This window comes from Coregonus lavaretus (genome assembly GCF_964263955.1).
Source record: "Coregonus lavaretus genome assembly, chromosome: 29".
Taxonomy (NCBI): domain Eukaryota; kingdom Metazoa; phylum Chordata; class Actinopteri; order Salmoniformes; family Salmonidae; genus Coregonus; species Coregonus lavaretus.
The window spans coordinates 10,373,898-10,395,738 of record NC_140016.1 but is presented as its reverse complement, the minus strand read 5'-3'; the positions used below and the strand labels follow the sequence as shown (position 1 = coordinate 10,395,738).

Below are 21,841 nucleotides of genomic sequence, written 5' to 3'. Positions count from 1 at the left end.
CTACTAGATAATGATAAAATGTATACATGTGAGTTGATACTACTAGATAATGATATGATGTACTATGTATAGTATGTCCAGTCTTATAGTTACCTCTCCCTCTGTCTCTCCCGCTCTCCCTTCATCCCTCCCTGCAGGTGAGCAGTACGTGTGGCCACGCCCCCCAGCGGGTGTCTCGCTCAGTGGCGCCCCTTCCTGACCAGACCCTTGCTGCCCAGGTGTCCCGCAACCCACAGACTTTACCCTACGATCCTGAGGAGACCTTGGCTGGTCGCCGCAGGTAATGTTGGGGATGAGAAGAGGTCACTCAGACTGACTTAGAGAGGGGTAGAACGATGGGGGAACAGACAGGGGTGGTGGAGTAGAGGAGAGAAGAAAGAGGAATATAGGTTAGAGCATTAAACCATTAAGAAACATTAAACCCTTAAGAAACATTTAACAATTAGGAAAACGTTTAACCATTACAAAATGTCACGATCGTTGATGAACGGGTCAGACCAAGGCGCAGCGTGAAATGCATCCATGTTTATTGTACTGAATAAACATGCAAAAACAACAAAAGGCAACGAAACGTGACGTCGGAAGGCTAATCACAAACAAGATCCCACAACACAGGCAGGAAAACTGGCTGCCTAAGTATGATCCCCAATCAGAGACAACGAGCAACAGCTACCTCTGATTGGGAATCACACCCGGCCAACCATAGAAATAGAAACATAGAATACCACACATAGAAAAAGCACAACAAGGAATATACACACCCTGACTCAACATATAAGCGTCCCCTGAGTCAGGGCGTGACAGTACCCCCCCCCCCCCCCCAAAGGTGTGGACTCCGACCGCACAACATAAACATAACAGGGTAGGGGCCGGGTGGGCATTCCGCCTCGGAGGCGGATCCGGCTCCGGGCGTGACGACCTCTTAATCTCCATCTCCCTGTTGCGCCCCTGGTCTGGTCTGGACCTCGGCGCGCTGCTTCCCCTCTCCTTCCTCCCACGATACGCCAGGCCCCGTCTGGACCCTGGTGTGGGAGACCCCGAACCTGGAGAGGGGCTGACGTCATGGTCTGGACTGGAGCCGCTGACCGGAGCTGGACTGGACACCGGTGGAGCAGACTACTCTGGCTCCGGAGTGGAGCAGCTGACCGGAGCTGGATCAGGCACCGGTGGAGCGGACTGCTCTAGCTCCGGAGTGGAGCCGCTGACCGGTGCCGAACCAGGCACCGGTGGAACGGGCACGGGCCGTGCCGGACTGGCGACGCGCACCACTGGCTTGGTGCGAGGAGCAGGAACAGGCCGGGCCGGACTGGCGACGCGCACCACTGGCTTGGTGCGAGGAGCAGGGACAGGCCGGGCCGGACTGGCGACGCGCACCACAGACTTGGTGCGAGGAGCAGGAACAGTCCGGACCGGACTGGGAACACGCACTACTGTCTTGGTGCGAGGAGCAGGAACAGGCCGGACCGGACTGGGAACACGCACCACTGGCTTGGTGCGAGGAGCAGGAACAGGCCGGGCCGGACTGGGAACACGCACCACTGGCTTGGTGCGAGGAGCAGGAACAGGCCGGGGCGGACTGGGAACACACACCACTGGCTTGGTGCGGGGAGCAGGTACGGGGCGTATCGGACTGGGAACCGGCGCTGGAGGTCTATGACTGTCTCCGTCCTTTACACTCTGCGCCCCGTCCTCCTCCAGTGAGGACTCCTCCTTGAGCCCCCACGAGTGCAGTGGTCGGGGCTCCTCTCTGTCGCTCCCCGACCACCCTTTTAGCCCCTCCCCAAAATGTTATTGGGGCTGTCTCTCCTTCTCCACCCTGAGCCCTTTCAGGGCCTCCATCTGCCTTGTCAGATCCTCTCTTATCTCCCGCCAAGTCCATACTCTCTGCTCCTCCACCTGTGTCCAGGGTGTCTGCTGCTGCTGGGCACGCTGCTTGGTCCTCGTTTGGTGGGATCTTCTGTCACGATCGTTGATGAACGGGTCAGACCAAGGCGCAGCGTGAAATGCATCCATGTTTATTGTACTGAATAAACATACAAAAACAACAAACGGCAACGAAACGTGACATCGGAAGGCTAATCACTAACAAGCCCAAACTCACCGAACACAAACAAGATCCCACAACACAGGCAGGAAAACTGGCTACCTAAGTATGATCCCCAATCAGAGACAACGAGCAACAGCTGCCCCTGATTGGGAACCACACCCGGCCAACCATAGAAATAGAAACATAGAATACCACACATAGAAAAAGCACAACAAGGAATATACACACCCTGACTCAACATATAAGTGTCCCCTGAGTCAGGGCGTGACACAAAATATTTAACCATTAACAAATATTTAACCATTAAGAAATATTTAACCATTAAGAAACATTTAACCATTAGGAAATATGTAACCATTAAGAAACATTTAACCATTGAGAAATATTTAACCGTTAAGAAATATTTAACCATTAAGAAATATTTAACCATAAAGAAACATTTAACCATTAAGAAACATTTAACCATTACGAAATATGTAACCATTAAGAAACATTTAACCGTTAAGAAATATTTAACCATTAAGTATTTAACCATGAAGAAATATTTAACCATGAAGAAATATTTAACCATTAAGAAACATTTAACCATTAAGAAACATTTAACCATTAGGAAATATGTAACCATTAAGAAACATTTAACCATTAAGAAACATTTAACCATTAAGAAATATTTAACCATCAAGAAACATTTAACCATTAAGAAACATTTAACCATTAAGAAATATTTAACCCTTAAGAAACATTTAACCATTAAGAAACATTTACATTTACATTTACATCATTTAGCAGACGCTCTTATCCAGAGCGATTTACAAATTGGTGCATTCAACTTATGATAGGCAGTGGCAACCACCTTTTATTTTTTTTTATTTTTTTATGGGGGGTGGGGGAAGAAGGATTACTTTATACTATTCCAGGTATTCCTTAAAGAGGTAGGGTTTCAAGTGTCTCCGGAAGGTGGTCAGTGACTCCGCTGTCCTGACGTCGTGGGGGAGCTTGTTCCACCATTGGGGTGCCAGAGCAGCGAATAGCTTTGACTGGGCTGAGCGGGAACTGTGCTTCCGTAGAGGTAGGGGAGCTAGCAGGCCAGAGGTGGATGAACGTAGTGCCCTCGTTTGGGTGTAGGGTATGATCAGAGCCTGAAGGTACGGAGGTGCCGTTCCCCTCACAGCTCCGTAGGCAAGCACCATGGTCTTGTAGTAGATGCGAGCCTCAACTGGAAGCCAGTGGAGTGTGCAGAGGAGCGGGGTGACATGAGAGAACTTGGGAAGGTTGAACACCAGACAGGCTGCAGCGTTCTGGATGAGTTGTAGGGGTTTAATGGCACAGGCAGGGAGCCCAGCCAACAGCGAGTTGCAGTAATCCAGAAGGGAGATGACATTTAACCATTAAGAAACATTTTACCATTGAGTAATATATAACCATTAAGAAACATTTAACCATTAAGAAATATGTCACCATTAAGAAACATTTAACCATTAAGAAACATTTAACCATTAAGAAACATTTAACCATTAGGAAATATGTAACCATTAAGAAACATTTAACCATTGAGAAATATTTAACCGTTAAGAAATATTTAACCATTAAGAAATAGTTAACCATTAAGAAACATTTAACCATGAAGAAATAGTTAACCATTAAGAAACATTTAACCATTAAGAAACATTTAACCATGAAGAAATAGTTTACCATTAAGAAACATTTAACCATTAAGAAACATTTAACCATTAAGAAATATGTAACCATTAAGAAACATTTAACCGTTAAGAAATATTTAACCATTAAGTATTTAACCATTAAGAAATATTTAACCATGAAGAAATATTTAACCATTAAGAAACATTTAACCATTAAGAAACATTTAACCATTAGGAAATATGTAACCATTAAGAAACATTTAACCATTGAGAAATATTTAACCGTTAAGAAATATTTAACTGTTAAGAAATATTTAACCATCAAGAAACATTTAACCATTAAGAAACATTTAATTAACAATTAAGAAACATTTAATCATTAAGAAACATTTAACCATTAAGAAACATTTAACCATTAAGAAGTATTTAACCATTAAGGAATATTTAACCATTAAGAAACATTTAACCATTAGTAGAGCTATATGATAGAAGAAAGAGAAAGGGAGCGAGAGACGAGAGACATAGGATAAGGAAAAAGAGAAAGGAAAAGAGGTTGTTCATGTCATGCTGGGTAGGAGCTGCTAACTAATGAGGACAAGCGTCATCTTACAGCCCGGTCCAGGAACAAGCCCTAGTCCCTACAGTACCAATTCAGTGTTTGACCTGAAGAAATCAGACAGGTGTATTGCTTCACCTATGGCCTTCTAGATGAGCTTAGTGGAGCATCTAGCTATCCGTTTGTCACTACACTTATCTTTCTGTCAGATCTGCAAACACTGAATGGGTAGGGGCTGGGGGAAGGTCTATGGTCCAGATGAATGGGTAGGAGCTGGGGGAAGGTCTTTGGTCCAGATGAATGGGTAGGAGCTGGGGGAAGGTCTATGGTCCAGATGAATGGGTAGGAGCTGGGGGAAGGTCTTTGGTCCAGATGAATGGGTAGGAGCTGGGGGAAGGTCTATGGTCCAGATGAATGGGTAGGAGCTGGGGGAAGGTCTATGGTCCAGATGAATGGGTAGGAGCTGAGGGAAGGTCTATGGTCCAGATGAATGGGTAGGAGCTGGGGGAAGGTCTATGGTCCAGATGAATGGGTAGGCGCTGGGGGAAGGTCTATGGTCCAGATGAATGGGTAGGGGCTGGGGAGAGGTCAAAGGTCCAGATGAATGGGTAGGAGCTGGGGGAAGGTCTATGGTCCAGATGAATGGGTAGGAGCTGGGGGAAGGTCTATGGTCCGGATGAATGGGTAGGAGCTGGGGGAAGGTCTATGGTCCAGATGAATGGGTAGGGGCTGGGGAGAGGTCAAAGGTCCAGATGAATGGGTAGGAGCTGGGGGAAGGTCTATGGTCCAGATGTTATTAGCAGATGCTCTAAAGCAAAGCACTCATAATAATTGCATTTAAATAAGAGAAACCAGGTCCTCGATTAATACGAGACAGACTATAGACTGTAGACCATAGACCATAGACTACAGACTGTAGAACATAGACTATAGACCATAGACTATAGACTATAGACTATAGACTATAGACCATAGACCATAGACTATAGACGACAGAATATAGACTATAGACCATAGAATATAGACCATAGAAAATGGACTATAGACCACAGACTATAGACCATGGACCATAGACTATAGACAACAGACTATAGACTATAGACCATAGACCATAGATGGACCTCATACACTAATGCAAGTGTTGTAGTAGTTTGTCTTAGAGTGGAGCAGGTGAGTTGTAGTAGACAGTGCTGGAATGGAGCAGGTGAATTGTAGTGGTCAGTGTTGGAGTGGAGCAGGTGAGTTGTAGTGGTCAGTGTTTGAATTGAGCAGGTGAGTTGTATTATTCAGTGTTGGAGTGTTGCAGGCGAGTTGTAGTGGTCAGTGTTGGAGTGGAGTAGGTGAGTTGTAGTGGTCAGTGTTGGAGTATACTAGGTGAGTGTAGTAGTCAGTGTTGGAGTGGAGCAGGTGAGTTGTTGTAGTCAGTGTTGGAATGGAGCAAGTGAGTTGTAGTAGTCAGTGTTGGAATGGAGCAGGTGAGTTGTAGTGGTCAGTGTTGGAGTGGAGCAGGTGAGTTGTAGTGGTCAGTGTTTGAATTGAGCAGGTGAGTTGTATTATTCAGTGTTGGAGTGTTGCAGGCGAGTTGTAGTGGTCAGTGTTGGAGTGGAGTAGGTGAGTTGTAGTGGTCAGTGTTGGAGTATACTAGGTGAGTGTAGTAGTCAGTGTTGGAGTGGAGCAGGTGAGTTGTTGTAGTCAGTGTTGGAATGGAGCAAGTGAGTTGTAGTAGTCAGTGTTGGAATGGAGCAGGTGAGTTGTAGCTTTCAGTGTTGGAAGTGAGCAGCTGAGTTGTAGTAGTCAGTTGTGGAGTTTTGGAGTGGAGCAGGTGAGTTGTAGTGGTTAGTGTTGGAGTTGAGAAGGTGAGTTGTAGTCGTCAGTGTTGGAGTGGAGCAGGTGAGTTGTAGTAGTCAGTGTTGACTGGAGCAGGTGAGTTGTAGTAGTCAGTGTTGGAGTGGAGCAGGTGGGTTGTAGTAGTCAGTTTTGGAGTGGAGCACGTGTTGTAGTAGTCGGTGTTGGAGGGGAGCAGGTGAGTTGTAGTAGTCAGTGTTGGAGTGGAGAAGGTGAGTTGTAGTAGTCAGTGTAGGAGTGGATTAGGTGAGTTGTAGTAGTCAATGTTGGGAATTGAGCAGGTGAGTTGTAGTAGTCAGTGTTGGAGTTTTGGAGTGGATCAGGTAAGTTGTAGTAGTCAGTGTTGGAATGGAGCAGGTGAGCTGTAGTAGTCAGTGTTGGAGTGTAGCAGGTGAGTTGTATTAGTCCGTTTTGGAGTGTTGGAGTGGAGAAGGTAAGTTGTAGTGGTCAGTGTTGGAGTTGAGCAGGTGAGTTGTAGTAGTCAGTGTTGGAGTAGATTAAGTGAGTTGAAAGTATTAGTGTTGGAATGGAGCAGGTCAGTTGTAGTGGTCAGTGTTGGAGTGGAGCAGGTGAGTTCTAGTTGTCAGTGTTGGAGTGGAGCAGGTGAGTTGTAGTGGTCAGTGTTGGAGTTGAGCAGGTGAGTTGTAGTAGTCAGTGTTGGAGTGGAGCAGGTGAGTTGTAGTAGTCAGTGTTGAGTGGAGCAGGTTAGTTTTAGCATTCAGTGTTGGAGTTGAGCAGGTGAGTTGTAGTGGTCAGTTTTGGAGTTGAGCAGGTGAGTTGTAGTAGTCAGTGTTGGAGTGCTGGGTTGGAGTAGGGGAGTTGTAGTAGTCAGTGTTGGAGTAGAGCAGGTAAGTTGTAGTAGTCAGTGTTGGAGTGGAGCAGTTGAGTTGTAGTAGTCAGTAATAAGTGTTGGAGAGGATTAGGTAAGTTGTAGTAGTCAGTGTTGGAGTTGGACTGGTGAGTTGTAGTAGTCAGTGTTGGAGTGGAGCAGGGCAGTTGTAGTAGTCAGTGTTGGAGTGGAGCCGGTGAGTTGTAGTAGTCAGTAATGGAGTGTTGAAGAGGATTAGGTAAATTGTGGTAGTCAGTGTTGGAGTTGGACTGGTGAGTTGTAGTGGTCAGTGTTGGAGTTGAGAAGGTAAGTTGTAGTGATCAGTGTTGGAGTTGAGCAGGTGAGTTGTAGTAATCAGTGTTGGAGTGTTGGAGTGAAGCAGGTAAGTTGTGGTAGTCAGTATTGGAGTGTTAGAGTGGAGTAGGTGAGTTGTAGTGGTCAGTTCTGGAGTGGAGCAGGTAGATTGTAGTGGTCAGTGTTGAAGTTGAGCAGGTGAGTTGTATTAGTCAATGTTGGAGTGTTGGAGTTTTGGAGTGTAGCAGGTTAGTTGTAGTAGTAGTCAGTGTTGGAGTGGAGCAGTTGAGTTGTAGTATTTTATTTTTATTTTTTTAATGCCATTTAGCAGACGCTTTTATCCAAAGCGACTTACAGTCATGCGTGCATACATTTTTTTGTGTACGTGTGGTCCCGGGGATCGAACCCACTACCTTGGCGTTACAAGCGCCGTGCTCTACCAGCTGAGCTACAGAGGACCACAGTAGTAGTCAGTAATGAGTGTTGGAGTGGATCAGGTAAGTTGTAGTAGTCAGTATTGGAGTGGATTAGGTGAGTTGTAGTAGTCAGTGTTGGAGTGTAGCAGGTGAGCTGTAGTAGTCAGTTTTGGAGTGTTAGAGTGGAGAAGGTAAGTTGTAGTGGTCAGTGTTGGAGTTGAGTAGGTGAGTTGTAGTAGTCAGTGATGGAGTGGAGCAGGTGAGTTGTAGTGGTCAGTGTTGGAGTAGTGTAGGTGGGTTGTAGTGGTCAGTGTTGGAGTGGAGCAGGTGAGATGTAGTGGTCAGTGATGGAGTAGAGTAGTTGAGTGAAGTAGTCAGTTTTGGAGTGGAGCACGTGTTGTAGTAGTCAGTGTTGGTGGGGAGCAGGTGAGTTGTAGTAGTCAGTGTTGGAGTGGAGCAGGTAGGTTGTGGTAATCAGTTTGGAGTGGATCAGGTAAGTTGTAGTGGTCAGTGTTGGAGTTGAGCAGGTGAGTTGTAGTAGTCAGTGTTGGAGTGGAGCAGGTGTTGTGGTAGTCAGTGTTGGAGTGTAGCAGGTGAGATGTAGTAGTCAGTGTTGGAGTGGAGCAGGTGATTTGTAGTAGTCAGTGTTGGAGTGGATTAGGTGATTTGTAGTAGTCGGTGTTGGAGTTGAGCAGGTATTTTGTAGTAGTCAGTTTGGAGTGGATCAGGTAAGTTGTAGTAGTCAGTGTTGGAATGGAGCAGGTGAGCTGTAGTAGTCAGTGTTGGAGTGTAGCAGGTGAGTTGTATTAGTCCGTTTTGGAGTGTTGGAGTGGAGAAGGTAAGTTGTAGTGGTGAGTGTTGGAGTTGAGCAGGTGAGTTGTAGTAGTCAGTGTTGGATTGGAGCAGGTGAGTTGTAGTGGTCAGTGTTGGAGTAGAGTAGGTGAGTTGTAGTAGTCAGTGTTGGAATGGAGCAGGTGAGCTGTAGTAGTCAGTGTTGGAGTGGAGCAGGTGAGTTGTAGTAGTCAGTATTGTTGTGGAGAAGTTGAGTTGTAGTGGTCAGTTTTGGAGTAGAGTAGGTGAGTTGGAGTAGTCAGTGTTGGAGTAGATTAAGTGAGTTGAAAGTATTAGTGTTGGAATGGAGCAGGTCAGTTGTAGTAGTCTGTTTGGAGTGGATCAGGTAAGTTGTAGTAGTCAGTGTTGGAGTGTAGCAGGTGAGTTGTATTAGTCCGTTTTGGAGTGTTGGAGTGGAGAAGGTAAGTTGTAGTGGTGAGTGTTGGAGTTGAGCAGGTGAGTTGTAGTAGTCAGTGTTGGATTGGAGCAGGTGAGTTGTAGTGGTCAGTGTTGGAGTGGAGCAGGTGAGTTGTAGTGAGCAGTGTTGAGTACAGTAGATGAGTTGTGGTAGTAAGTGTTGGAGTGGAGCAGGTGAGTTGTAGTAGTCAGTATTGTAGTGGAGAAGTTGAGTTGTAGTGGTCAGTTTTGGAGTAGAGTAGGTGAGTTGGAGTAGTCAGTGTTGGAGTAGATTAAGTGAGTTGAAAGTATTAGTGTTGGAATGGAGCAGGTCAGTTGTAGTGGTCAGTGTTGGAGTGGAGCAGGTGAGTTGTAGTGGTCAGTGTTGGAGTAGAGTAGTTGAGTGAAGTAGTCAGTTTTGGAGTGGAGCAGGTGAATTGTAGTAGTCAGTGTTGGAGTGGAGCAGGTGAGTTCTAGTTGTCAGTGTTGGAGTAGAGAAGGTGAGTTGTTGTAGTCAGTGTTGAGTGGAGCAGGTGAGTTGTAGTAGTCATTGTTGGAGTGGAGCAGGTTAGTTGTAGCATTCAGTGTTGGAGTTGAGCAGGTGAGTTGTAGTAGTCAGTTGTGGATTTTTGGAGTGGAGCAGGTGAGTTGTAGTGGTCAGTGTTGGAGTTGAGCAGGTGAGTTGTAGTAGTCAGTGTTGGAGTGGAGCAGGTGATGTTGTAGTAGTCAGTGTTGACTGGAGCAGGTGAGTTGTAGTAGTCAGTGTTGGAGTGGAGCAGGTGGGTTGTAGTAGTCAGTTTTGGAGTGGATTACGTGTTGTAGTAGTCGGTGTTGGAGGGGAGCAGGTGAGTTGTAGTAGTCAGTGTTGGAGTGGAGAAGGTGAGTTGTAGTAGTCAGTGTAGGAGTGGATTAGGTGAGTTGTAGTAGTCAATGTTGGGAATTGAGCAGGTGAGTTGTAGTAGTCAGTGTTGGAGTTTTGGAGTGGATCAGGTAAGTTGTAGTAGTCAGTGTTGGAATGGAGCAGGTGAGCTGTAGTAGTCAGTGTTGGAGTGTAGCAGGTGAGTTGTATTAGTCATTGTTGGAGTGGAGCAGGTTAGTTGTAGCATTCAGTGTTGGAGTTGAGCAGGTGAGTTGTAGTAGTCAGTTGTGGATTTTTGGAGTGGAGCAGGTAGAATGTAGTGGTCAGTGTTGGAGTTGAGCAGGTGAGTTGTAGTAGTCAGTGTTGGAGTGGAGCAGGTGATGTTGTAGTAGTCAGTGTTGAGTGGAGCAGGTTCGTTTTAGCATTCAGTGTTGGAGTTGAGCAGGTGAGTTGTAGAAGTCAGTTATGGAGTTTTGGAGTGGAGCAGTTGAGTTGTAGTGGTCAGTTTTGGAGTTGAGCAGGTGAGTTGTAGTAGTCAGTGTTGGAGTGGAGCAGGTGAGTTGTAGTAGTCAGTGTTGAGTGGAGCAGGTGAATTGTAGTAGTCAGTGTTGGAGTTGACAGGTGATTTCTAGTAGTCAGTGTTGGAGTGCTGGGTTGGAGTAGGGGAGTTGTAGTAGTCAATGTTGGAGTAGAGGAGGTGAGTTGTAGTGGTCAGTGTTGAAGTAGAGCAGGTAAGTTGTAGTAGTCAGTGTTGGAGTTGAGCAGTTGAGTTGTAGTAGTCAGTAATAAGTGTTGGAGAGGATTAGGTAAGTTGTAGTAGTCAGTGTTGGAGTTGGACTGGTGAGTTGTAGTAGTCAGTGTTGGAGGGGAGCAGGGCAGTTGTAGTAGTCAGTGTTGGAGTGGAGCCGGTGTGTTGTAGTAGTCAGTAATGGAGTGTTGAAGAGGATTAGGTAAATTGTGGTATTCAGTGTTGGAGATGGACTGGTGAGTTGTAGTGGTCAGTGTTGGAGTTGAGAAGGTAAGTTGTAGTGATCAGTGTTGGAGTTGAGCAGGTGAGTTGTAGTAGTCAGTGTTGGAGTGTTGGAGTGAAGCAGGTAAGTTGTGGTAGTCAGTATTGGAGTTGAGCAGGTGAGTTGTAGTAGTCAGTGTTGGAGTGGAGCAGGTGGGTTGTTGTATTAGTAGTCAGTGGGGCGGGTGAGTTGTATGAGTCAATGGTGGAGTGTTGGAGTGTTGGAGTGTAGCAGGTAAGTTGTAGTAGTAGTCAGTGTTGGAGTGGAGCAGGTAAGTTGTAGTTGTCAGTGTTGGAGTAGAGGAGGTGAGTTGTAGTAGTCAGTGTTGAAGTGGAGCAGGTGAGTTGTAGTAGTCAGTGTTGGAGTAGAGCAGGTAAGTTGTAGGAGTCAGTGATGGAGTGGAGCAGTTGAGTTGTAGTAGTCAATGTTGGAGTGTTGGAGTGTTGGAGTGTAGCAGGTAAGTTGTAGTAGTAGTCAGTGTTGGAGTGGATTATGTGAGTTGTATTAGTCACTGTTGGAGTGGAGCAGGTGAGTTGTATTAGTCATTGTTGGAGTGTTGGAGTGAAGCAGGTAAGTTGTGGTAGTCAGTGTTGGAGTGTTGGAGTGGAGCAGGTAAGTTGTGGTAGTCAGTATTGGAGTTGAGCAGGTGAGTTGTAGTAGTCAGTGTTGGAGTGGAGCAGGTGGGTATTTGTATTAGTAGTCAGTGGGGCAGGTGAGTTGTATGAGTCAATGGTGGAGTGTTGGAGTGTTGGAGTGTAGCAGGTAAGTTGTAGTAGTAGTCAGTGTTGGAGTGGAGCAGGTGAGTTGTAGTTGTCAGTGTTGGAGTAGAGGAGGTGAGTTGTAGTAGTCAGTGTTGAAGTGGAGCAGGTGAGTTGTAGTAGTCAGTGTTGGAGTAGAGCAGGTACGTTGTAGGAGTCAGTGTTGGAGTGGAGCAGTTGAGTTGTAGTAGTCAGTAATTAGTGTTGGAGAGGATTAGGTAAGTTGTAGTAGTCAGTGTTGGAGTTGGACTGGTGAGTTGTAGTAGTCAGTGTTGGAGTGGAGCAGGGCAGTTGTAGTAGTCAGTGTTGGAGTGGAGCCGGTGAGTTGTAGTAGTCAGTGTTGGAGTGTTGGAGTGAAGCAGGTAAGTTGTGGTAGTCAGTATTGGAGTGTTAGAGTGGAGTAGGTGAGTTGTAGTGGTCAGTGTTGGAGTGGAGCAGGTAGATTGTAGTGGTCAGTGTTGAAGTTGAGCAGGTGAGTTGTATTAGTCAATGTTGGAGTGTTGGAGTGTTGGAGTGTAGCAGGTAAATTGTAGTAGTAGCCAGTGTTGGAGTGGATTATGTGAGTTGTATTAGTCACTGTTGGAGTGGAGCAGGTGAGTTGTATTAGTCAGTGTTGGAGTGGAGCAGGTGAGTTGTAGTAGTCAGTAATGAGTGTTGGAGAGGATTAGGTAAGTTGTAGTAGTCAGTGTTGGAGTTGGACTGGTGAGTTGTAGTAGTCAGTGTTGGAGTGGAAAAGGGGTTGTAGTAGTCAGTGTTGGAGTGGAAAAGGGGTTGTAGTAGTCAGTGTTGGAGTTGAGCAGGTGGGTTGTATTAGTCAGTGTTGGAGTGGAGCAGGTTAGTTGTAGTAGTCAGTAATGAGTGTTGGAGAGGATTAGGTAAATTGTAGTAGTCAGTGTTGGAGTTGGACTGGTGAGTTGTAGTATTCAGTGTTGGAGTGGAAAAGGGCAGTTGTAGTAGTCAGTGTTGGAGTGTTGGTGTGGTGTATGTTAGTTGTAGTAGTCAGTGCTGGAGTGGAGCAGGTAAGTTGTAGTAGTCAGCATTCGAGTGTTGGAGTGGAGTAGGTGAGTTGGAGTGGTCAGTGTTGGAGTGGAGCAGGTAGATTGTAGTGTTGAAGTTGAGCAGGTGAGTTGGAGTGGTCAGTGTTGGAATGGAGCAGGTAGATTGTAGTAGTAAGTGTTGGAGTGGAGCAGGTGAGTTGTATTAGTCAGTGTTGAAGTGGAGCAGGTGAGTTGTAGTAGTCATTGTTGGAGTAGAGCAGGTACGTTGTAGTAGTCAGTGTTGGAGTGGAGCAGGTGAGTTGTAGTAGTCAGTGTTGGAGTGGAGCAGGTGAGTTGTAGTAGTCAGTGTGTGTGTGTGTGTGTGGTCCTGCTATTGTGTGTTTTTGTTTACACGTGTTGCATCCTGCTTGACTGTGTTTGCTACTAGCCTACTCTACTATGAGAGTGACAGTGACCCTCCCTCCATCTCAGTGCGTTTGACGCTCACTTTCCAGTAACAGGCTTAAATGAACAGAGTAGTGATTCTCAGCAAGCCGATGCCTTCAGCAGAGTGGCCAGATTAATATCTATTAGGAACACAAACCCTCATCTGCATCGCAAATGGCACCATACTCAGTTATAGTGCACTACTACTCCCTTTATAGTGCACTACTTTTGAGCAGAGTAGTACTTTATAAAGGAAATAGGGTGCCATTTGGGACACAGACACTCTCTACAGCTGAATATCTCCCTCTCTCTCTATAAGTATATCTAGGGATCTCCTTCACTGTCCCCACTATTAGACTCTTTCATTTCCTCCTTCAGTCTATATCTCTTCCTCTCTCTCTCGCTCCATCTCATATAATGATGTTTAATTTGCCGGTTTATCTATATCCCCCCCCCCCCCCTCTCTCTCTCTCTCTCTCTCTCTCTCTCTCTCTCTCTCTCTCTCTCTCTCACTCTCTCTCTCTCTCTCACTCTCTCTCTCTCTCTCTCTCTCTCTCTCTCTCTCTCTCTCTCTCTCTCTCTCTCTCTCTCTCTCTCTCTCTCTCTCTTTCTCTCTCTCTCTCTCTCTCTCTTTCTCTCTCTCTCTCTCTCTCTCTCTCTCTCTCTCTCTCTCTCTCTCTCTCTCCACTCTTCCATCCTCTTTGCTGACCAGCATTATTAGCTACATTGTTATGTAATAATAATACCATAATTACCATTATTAAAGCTATTCCCCTCTCTTCTCTTCTCTTCTCTTCTCTTCTCTTCTCTTCTTTTCTTTTCTCTTCTCTTCTCTTCTCTTCTCCTCTCATCCCTCCCTCTCTCCCTCAGGGAGTTTATTTTCAGCCTGAGGGGATTCAGTTCCTTCTTCAGTGGTCTGGGAGAGGCTCTGTGTAGCTGGGAGCCTGCAGTCCCAAGCAACCACTCCCTCTGCTGGAACGGACAAGAAATGACAAACAGGTAAAGGACATGCTGATTGACGTCTGTGGAAGCACCCCAAAAGGCACTGATGATCAAAAGTAGTGCACTATAAATGGAATAGGGTGCAAAGGGAATATGGTGCCATTATAGACACAGCCTGTGTTCACTGCAATAGTCTGGTTTGTAAACCTAACTGTACCCTATCCACAGTAGTATTGTGACGCGAAATACAGCCTTGTACCAATCTAAACAGCACACTATGCAGTCTGGTTGTGGTTTTATTGTCATATGTTATGTCTCTCTATCTCGTTCCATCATATAGATGTGTCAGATGTACAAAGTTCATTAAAGTTGAATGATCACTGTCCCTGAGTAAAGAGTGTGTAGGTCAGTTGAAGGTGAAGTTTGTGTAGAAGTGATGAGCCTCATCTCCGACAGTGTGTGAGTGTAAATCTTGACTCTGTCTCTCCATGAGAAGGTTATTAATGTCAGTCGCGCTTTCTCCTTCTTTCCTGCTCGGTTAATTGCTGTTTCGATCGCTCTCTCATCTTTCGCCCGTGTCTCGCTGCACCCCACAGAACCCAATTTGGAATCTGCAATATTTCACTTCACCTCCTGTCTCCCTTGCTCCAGCATCGTAACTTTCTCTCCCTCTCTCCCTCGTTCTCTCTCTTCATCTGGCCCCGATTTTCAATTGTTTCACTTAGCTCGACTTTATTTATCCTCAGATAATGATTTTATATTGATTCTAATCAATGCAAAAGCATCACTTCTGATTGAAATGAGAGGTGAGGGAAGTCAATGTTTTTCCCTCAAGAAGCATATAGGAACCCGAGATATAGGGAGAATCTCAATTGCATACTCCTCGCATACTACTCTCTTCTCTCCTCGCGCCTTCTCAAAACCCATTGGATGAGAAAGCCAGTAGTCCCTCCCCTCTGACCTTCTGCTCCAATAGGTTTTGAGAAGGAGGTGAAGAGCGAGGAGAGAGGACGAGAGGAGTATGCAATTAAGATTCTCACGTAGTCACAATACATCTCCTCAAAGCTTTTATTCCTTACAAGAAAAACTGGTTTGTATCCATTAGTGCACACAGTAGCAACAGAAATCGAAAATGAGAGATAGGTAGTCCCTCCCTAAATCAGTCTGTTTTCTTCTGTTTAGTGCCTATTTAATATGACCCAGGGGGTCTTACTAGCTTCCTTCATGTGTCCTCGATTCCACCCTGTCTCTCCTTCAGTCTGTAGCAGGCAGGCTGGCAGCCCTTCCTCAGTCTCAGTGTGCCTGTCACAGATGAGATGAGGACACTCTCAGAGATAAAAAGGCTTATTGCCTCCTCCAGGGGGGAAGAGAGCAGGGTGGCGAGGGGGCCGAGGTATCCTGGGGGGGTAATTACGGGCCAGCGGAGAGAGAGGGTGATAGAGAGGGTGAAAGACAAGGATTTGGAGAGGGTGACGAAGATGGAAGGAGACGGAGGGAGGAATAGATGGAGATATGGTGAGAGAGGGGGAGAGAGGGATGGAGGGAGGGAGAGAAAGAGGGAGAAAGAGGGGGAGAGGGTGAAAGATAAGAGAGAGGGGGATAAAGAGGGAAAGAGATATAGAGGGTGTGGGATGGAGGGATTGTAATGTCCTCCTTCAAGCAACTGTCAATGTCTTCTCTGAGAGAAGGCTATATTTCCAACTGTCAGTGTTCCTCTCTGAGAGTAGGGCAAGCGATATATATTTCCAACTGTCAATGTCATCTCTGAGAGTAGGACAGGCTATATTTCTAACTGTCAATGCCCTCTCTGAGAGTAGGACAGGCTATATTTCCAACTGTCAATATCCTCTCTGAGAGTAGGACAGGCTATATTTCCAACTGTCAATATCCTCTCTGATAGCAGGCTATATCTACCTCAGTTACTTCGTACCTCTGCACATCGACTCGGCACTGGTACCCTGTGTATATAGCCAAGTTATCGTTACTCATTGTGTATTTATTATTACTTTTATTATTACGTGTTTTACTTTTCAATTATTTCTCTATTTTCTTTCTCTGCATTGTTGGGAAGGGCCCGTAAGTTAGTATTTCACTGTTAGTCTACACCTGTTGTTTATGAAGCATGTGACAAATACAATTTGATTTGATATGAGTCAAATCCATCCATCTTCTCTTCTTATCCTCCAGTTTATACCAAAAGGGCTTACCTTATCATAGCTTTTACACAGTGTAGATGGACCTAGAGCTCAGAATGCCTCTCACACTATTTCTGTAGAGACATTGAGGTCTGAGCTAAAAGTATCTCTCATTATCAGACGCGTCTGGCGTGTCACCTGCATCCAAGATCAGAGGAATGACACCTTCACATCATCTCAAACATGTCTTTAAACACTCAGGGTGCCTCCTCACACCACACAAAAGGATGTGGGCAAACACAATACTGACAATAAACATGTCACTTTTCTCTTAGTAATCTAATGTCATTTTCAAGTTGTCTCTATCTAAATATTGCAGAATTTGCTGGTGCAAATTATATTTATTTTCCACCCCCTCGTGATTCACACTTTGCTCTTTGTGTGTCATTAACAACATTGAGATCCAGCTCCTAGCCCATATTAAAGCATGTATCATTGCTATTAACATCTAATCACCACCCGTCATCAGCCTATCATAACCTACACTACATGACCAAAAGTATGTGGACACCTGCTCGTCGAACATCTCATTCCAAAATCATGGGCATTAATATGGAGTTGGTCCCCCCTTTGCTGCTATAACAGCCTCCACTCTCCTGGGAGGGCTTTCCAATAGATGTTGGAACATTGCTGCGGGAATTTGCTTCCATTCAGCCACAAGAGCATTAGTGAGGTTGGGCACTGATGTTGGGTGATTAGGCCTGGCTCGCAGTCGGCATTCCAATTAATCCCAAAGCTGTTCGATGGGGTTGAGGTCAGGGCTCTCTGCAGGCCAGTCAAATTCTTCCACACCAAGCTCGACAAACCATTTCTGTATGGACCTCACTTTGTGCATGGGGACATTGTCATGCCCAAACTGTTGCCACAACTTTGGAAGCACAGAATTGCATTAAGATTTCCCTTCACTGGAACTAAGGGGCCTAGCCCGAACCATGAAAAACAGCCCCAGACCATCATTCCTCCTCGAACAAACTTTATAGTTGGCACTATGCATTGGGGCAGGTAGCATTCTCTTGGCATTCGCCAAACCCAGATTCGTCCGTCGTACTGCCAGATAGTGAAGCGTGATTCATCACTCCAGAGAACACGTTTTCACTGCTCCAGAGTCCAATGGCGGCAAGCTTTACACCACTCCAGCCAACGCTTGGCATTGTGAACGGTGATCTTAGGCTTGTGTGCAGCTGCTCGGCCATGGAAACCCATTTCATGAAATTCCCGACAAACAGTTATTGTGCTGACGTTGCTTCCAGAGGCAGTTTGGAACTCGGTAGTGAGTGTTTAAACTGAGGATAGACGATTTTTACGCGTTAAGTGCATCAGCACTCGGCGGTCCAGTTCTGTGAGCTTGTGTGGCCTATCACTTCACGGCTGAGCCGTTGTTGCTCCTAGACGTTTCTACTTCACAATAACAGCACGTACAGTTGACCGGGGCAGTTCTAGCAGGGCAGAAATTAGATTAACTGACTCGTTGGAAAGGTGGCATCCTATGACAGTGCCACATTGAAAGTCACTGAGCTCTTCAGTAAGGCCATTCTACTGCCAATGTTTGTCTATGGAGATTGCATGGCTGTGTGCTCGATTTTATACACCTGTCAGCAATGGGTGTGGCTGAAATAGCCGAATCCACTAATTTGAAGGGATGTCCATATACTTTTGTATATATAGTGTATGTCCTCTATCTTCTGATAATATATCACGTCTCTGTATTATTAATGTGATTAGAAGGATAAATAACGGTGGAAATGTAATTAAGGGTTTAATGAAAAGTATGAGTTAGGTGGCACTGTGTTAATGAGGAGCTGATGGATGATGGAAGGGGGAGGGTGGAGGAGAGGAGGGTTGGGAGAGGGGGAAGGAGAGGGGGTGTGTCATAGAGATATGAACAGCCTATGGCCTCACTCTTAGCCACCGCCACTGCCTACGAGCTGTCGGCTTCTTCAGACACTCCCTTTCCTCTTCCTCTGTCCTCTTTCCTGTTCTCAGCAAAACATCACTTTCCTCACCGTTTCCATTGTCCTCACCGTTTAAACGCACATTTGTCACAATGGAAGTTTGATCGGCAGCTTGTAATCCTAAAAAACAGAAATGAGTTACCTCTGGTTCGTTCAGCCATTCCTATGGGAGAAGTTAATGGGGAAAGAATGGAGTTTTGGGAAAAACTGCGAAAAGAAGGTTAACACAGGCTTAGGAGATCCGTTTAGTTCTATGAGATAATATCAGTCAGTTAAGATCACCTTCATGAATTATGAAGCCTTTATGTGTTTTATGTGCTTGTTTTTATAACATAACTGCTTCAAAATTCACAAAAAGTGATGAAGATTATCTCATAGAACAAAACATATAAGATCTCCTAAGCCTGTGTTTATCCAAACCCCCGCCAAAAAACCCATTCATTTCCCCATAGGCTTTGGCCAACGAGCCATGGTGGAGTTAGTGGCTACAAAAAGACGCCATTACCATTGCTCTCTATGAGAGGATATACAGTGCATTCGGAAAGTATTCAGACCACTTGACTTTTTCCACATTTTGTTACGTTACAGCCTTATTCTAAAATAGATTAAATATATACAAATCCTCATCAATCTACACACAATACCCCATAATGACAAAGTGAAAACAGGTTTGTAGAAATGTTTGCACATTTATAAAAAATGTAAAACAGAAATACCTTATTTACATAAGTATTCAGACCCTTTGCTATGAGACTCGAAATTGAGCTCAGGTGCATCCTGTTTCCATTGATCATCCTTGAGATGTTTCTACAACTTGATTGGAGTCCACCTGTGGTATATTCAATTGATTGGACATGATTTGGAAAGGCACACACCTGTTTATATAAGGTCCCACAGTTGACAGCGCATGTCAGAGCAAAAACCAAGCCATGAGGTCGAAGGAATTATCCGTAGAGCTCCGAGACAGGATTGTGTCGAGGCACAGATCTGGGGAAGGGTACCAAAAAAACTCTGCAGCTTTGAAGGTCCCCAAGAACACAGTGGCCTCCATCATTCTTAAATGGAAGAAGTGTAGAACCACCAAGACTTCCTAAAGCTGGCCGCCCAGCCAAACTGAGAAATCGGGGGAGAAGGGCCTTGGTCAGGGAGGTGACCAAGAACCCGATGGTCACTCTGACAGAGCTCCAGAGTTCCTCTGTGGAGATGGGAGAACCTTCCAGAAGGACAACCATCTCTGCAGCACTCCACCAATCAGGCCTTTATGGTAGAATGGAAGCCACTCCTCAGTAAAAGGCACATGACAGCCCGCTTGGAGTTTGCCAAAAGACACCTAAAGGACTCTCAGACCATAAGAAACAAGATTCTCTGGTCTGATAAAACCGAGATTGAACTCTTTGGCCTGAATGCCAAGCGTCACGTCTGGAGGAAACCTGGCACCATCCCTACAGTGAAGCATGGTTGTGGCAGCATCATGCTGTGGGGATGTTTTTCAGCAGCAGGGACTAGGAGACTAGTCAGGATCGAGGGAAAAATAAACGGAGCAAAGTACTGGGCCGAAGGTTCACCTTCCAACAGGAAAACAACCCTAAGCACACAGCCAAGACAACGCAGGAGTGGCTTCGGGACAAGTCTCTGAATGTCCTTGAGTGGCCCAGCCAGAGCCCGGACTTGAACCCAATCTAACATCTCTGGAGAGACCTGAAAATAGCTGTGCAGCGATGCACCCCATCCAACCTGACAGAGCTGGAGAGGATCTGCAGAGACGAATGGGAGAAACTCCACAAATACAGGTGTGCCAAGCTTGTAGCGTCATACACGGGGCTGTAATCATTGCCAAAGGTGCTTCAACAAAGTACTGAGTAAAGAGTCTGAATACTTATGTAAATGTGATATTTCAGTTTTTTATTTTTAATAGATTTGCAAACATTTCTAAAAACCTGTTTTTGCTTTGACATTATGGGGTATTGTGTGTAGATTGATGAGGGGAAAAAATACTTTCCGAATGCACTGTAAGATAACATCAATCATTATCACCCTTATCGTGATGGTGCATAGGGAGCCTTAGTCTGTGAGTCATCCTTTAATCAGTTCCTCATTCCTTTTGGGGGGGGGGTTCCTCTTCTATTCAGCTGTCTAAACACACCTGTCTGGTTGCGTGCGTGGGGCCATTCTCCCAGGTTGACATGCTGATAGCATCAGAGTTTGGCTCATAAAGGGTTAAAGCAGAGAGCATGGCAGCACCTGGAGAATGCTTCAGTACAATATATCACAGAGGAAGAGTTCCAACCTGGGTTGCGTCCCAAATGACACCCTATTCCCTATAGTGCACCACTTTTACACTATGAGCCCTGGTCAAAAGTAGAGCACTATATAGGGAATAGGTTGCCATTTGGGAGATTTCCAACTCATCCCTCCTCCTCCTCCTCCTCCTCCAACCCCTTCCTCCCCCCCTCCTCCCCCTCCTCTCCCACATGCATGGACAAAGCTGTGACTCCTCAGCCAGACTGTTAGAGATAGATAGGGGGCAAGTAGGAGCCTGTGACTCCTTAGCCAGACTGTTAGAAATAGATAGGGGGCATGTAGGAGCCTGTCTTTTTTCCTCCTACACCTACCTACCTCCGATTACACCTCTGCAGGATCTTATCCGTCTGGAACTGGGGCTTTCCGTTCTGTGAATCAGGCTATCACTACTCAACGTAGTAGACTGACTGGAGGATAGATTGGGGTATGAAGTATGAACATGCATCATATCTTATCTTACACATAATATTAAATTATTGATTTATGAATACACCTTTAGTTTTTGGTGATTTGTTTCTAAATTGCTAAAAGTCCTTTCTAAAGAGTGGTTATTCATCTTATCAACACTAGATGGTGATAGAGCTACAAATTGGGCACTGGAGTCTGGAGCGTAATCAAATGTTCTGTTCACTATACCATTCAAGGATTTATGAAACACCAAAAAGAGCAAGGCAGCTCTTAAAAAATGGATTTGATGAAAACTCTCTTTTTCTTTTCTTTTTCTGTCCATCCCAGGTTTCCTGTCTCTCACCCTCATGGCCCTGACCCTAAGATCAAAGCCCCTGAACCAGTCATCTCCCAGATCATCGACAAACTCAAACACATCAACCAGGTGGGCTGCATGTGTTTGTGTGTGTGTGTGTGTGTGTGTGTGTGTGTGTGTGTGTGTGTGTGTGCATGCATTTATGCGTTCATGTGTTTAAGCTCAGGTCAGTCAAAACAGGCTGTTGATGGAGGGCACATGTGTGGCCCCTACCCCTGGGCCTGGGCCCTACCCCTGGGCCTAGCCCCTACCCCTGGGCCTGGCCCCTACCCCTGGGCCTAGCCCCTACCCCTGGGCCTGGCCCCTACCCCTGGGCCTAGCCCCTACCCCTGGGCCTGGCCCCTACCCCTGGGCCTGGTCCCTACCCCTGGGCCTGGCCTGCAAACACTGTCAGGTTATAAGGGCCAGCTCAGCCCAGAGCTATCTGGTTCTGACCCAGCCATATGGAATGTAGGTTACTCTGTAGAGTTATCTGGTTCTGATCCAGCCATATGAAATGCAGGTTACTCTGTAGAGCTATCTGGTTCTGACCCAGCCATATGGCATGCAGGTTACTCTGTAGAGCTATCTGGTTCTGACCCAGCCATATGAAATGCAGGTTACTATGTAGAGCTATCTGGGTCTGACCCAGCCTTATGGCATGCAGGTTACTCTGTAGAGCTATCTGGTTCTGACCCAGCCATATGAAATGCAGGTTACTCTGTAGAGCTATCTGGTTCTGACCCAGCCATATGAAATGCAGGTTACTCTGTATAGTTATCTGGTTCTTACCCAGCCATATGA

At 45.8% G+C, this 21,841-nt stretch overlaps 1 protein-coding gene across 1 annotated transcript in view; it reads left to right on the top strand.

The window, feature by feature from the left end:
• LOC311105331 (glypican-3-like) overlaps window positions 1–21,841 on the top strand; it is a gene marked incomplete at both ends in the record, with an annotated part of 241,441 nt that overhangs the window by 125,992 nt on the left and 93,608 nt on the right. The window contains 3 exons of the mRNA XM_084147449.1: window positions 138–280; window positions 13,776–13,904; window positions 21,031–21,127. Coding sequence (XP_084003575.1) covers window positions 138–280; window positions 13,776–13,904; window positions 21,031–21,127 — 369 coding nt within the window. The remainder of the gene's footprint in view (window positions 1–137; window positions 281–13,775; window positions 13,905–21,030; window positions 21,128–21,841) is intronic.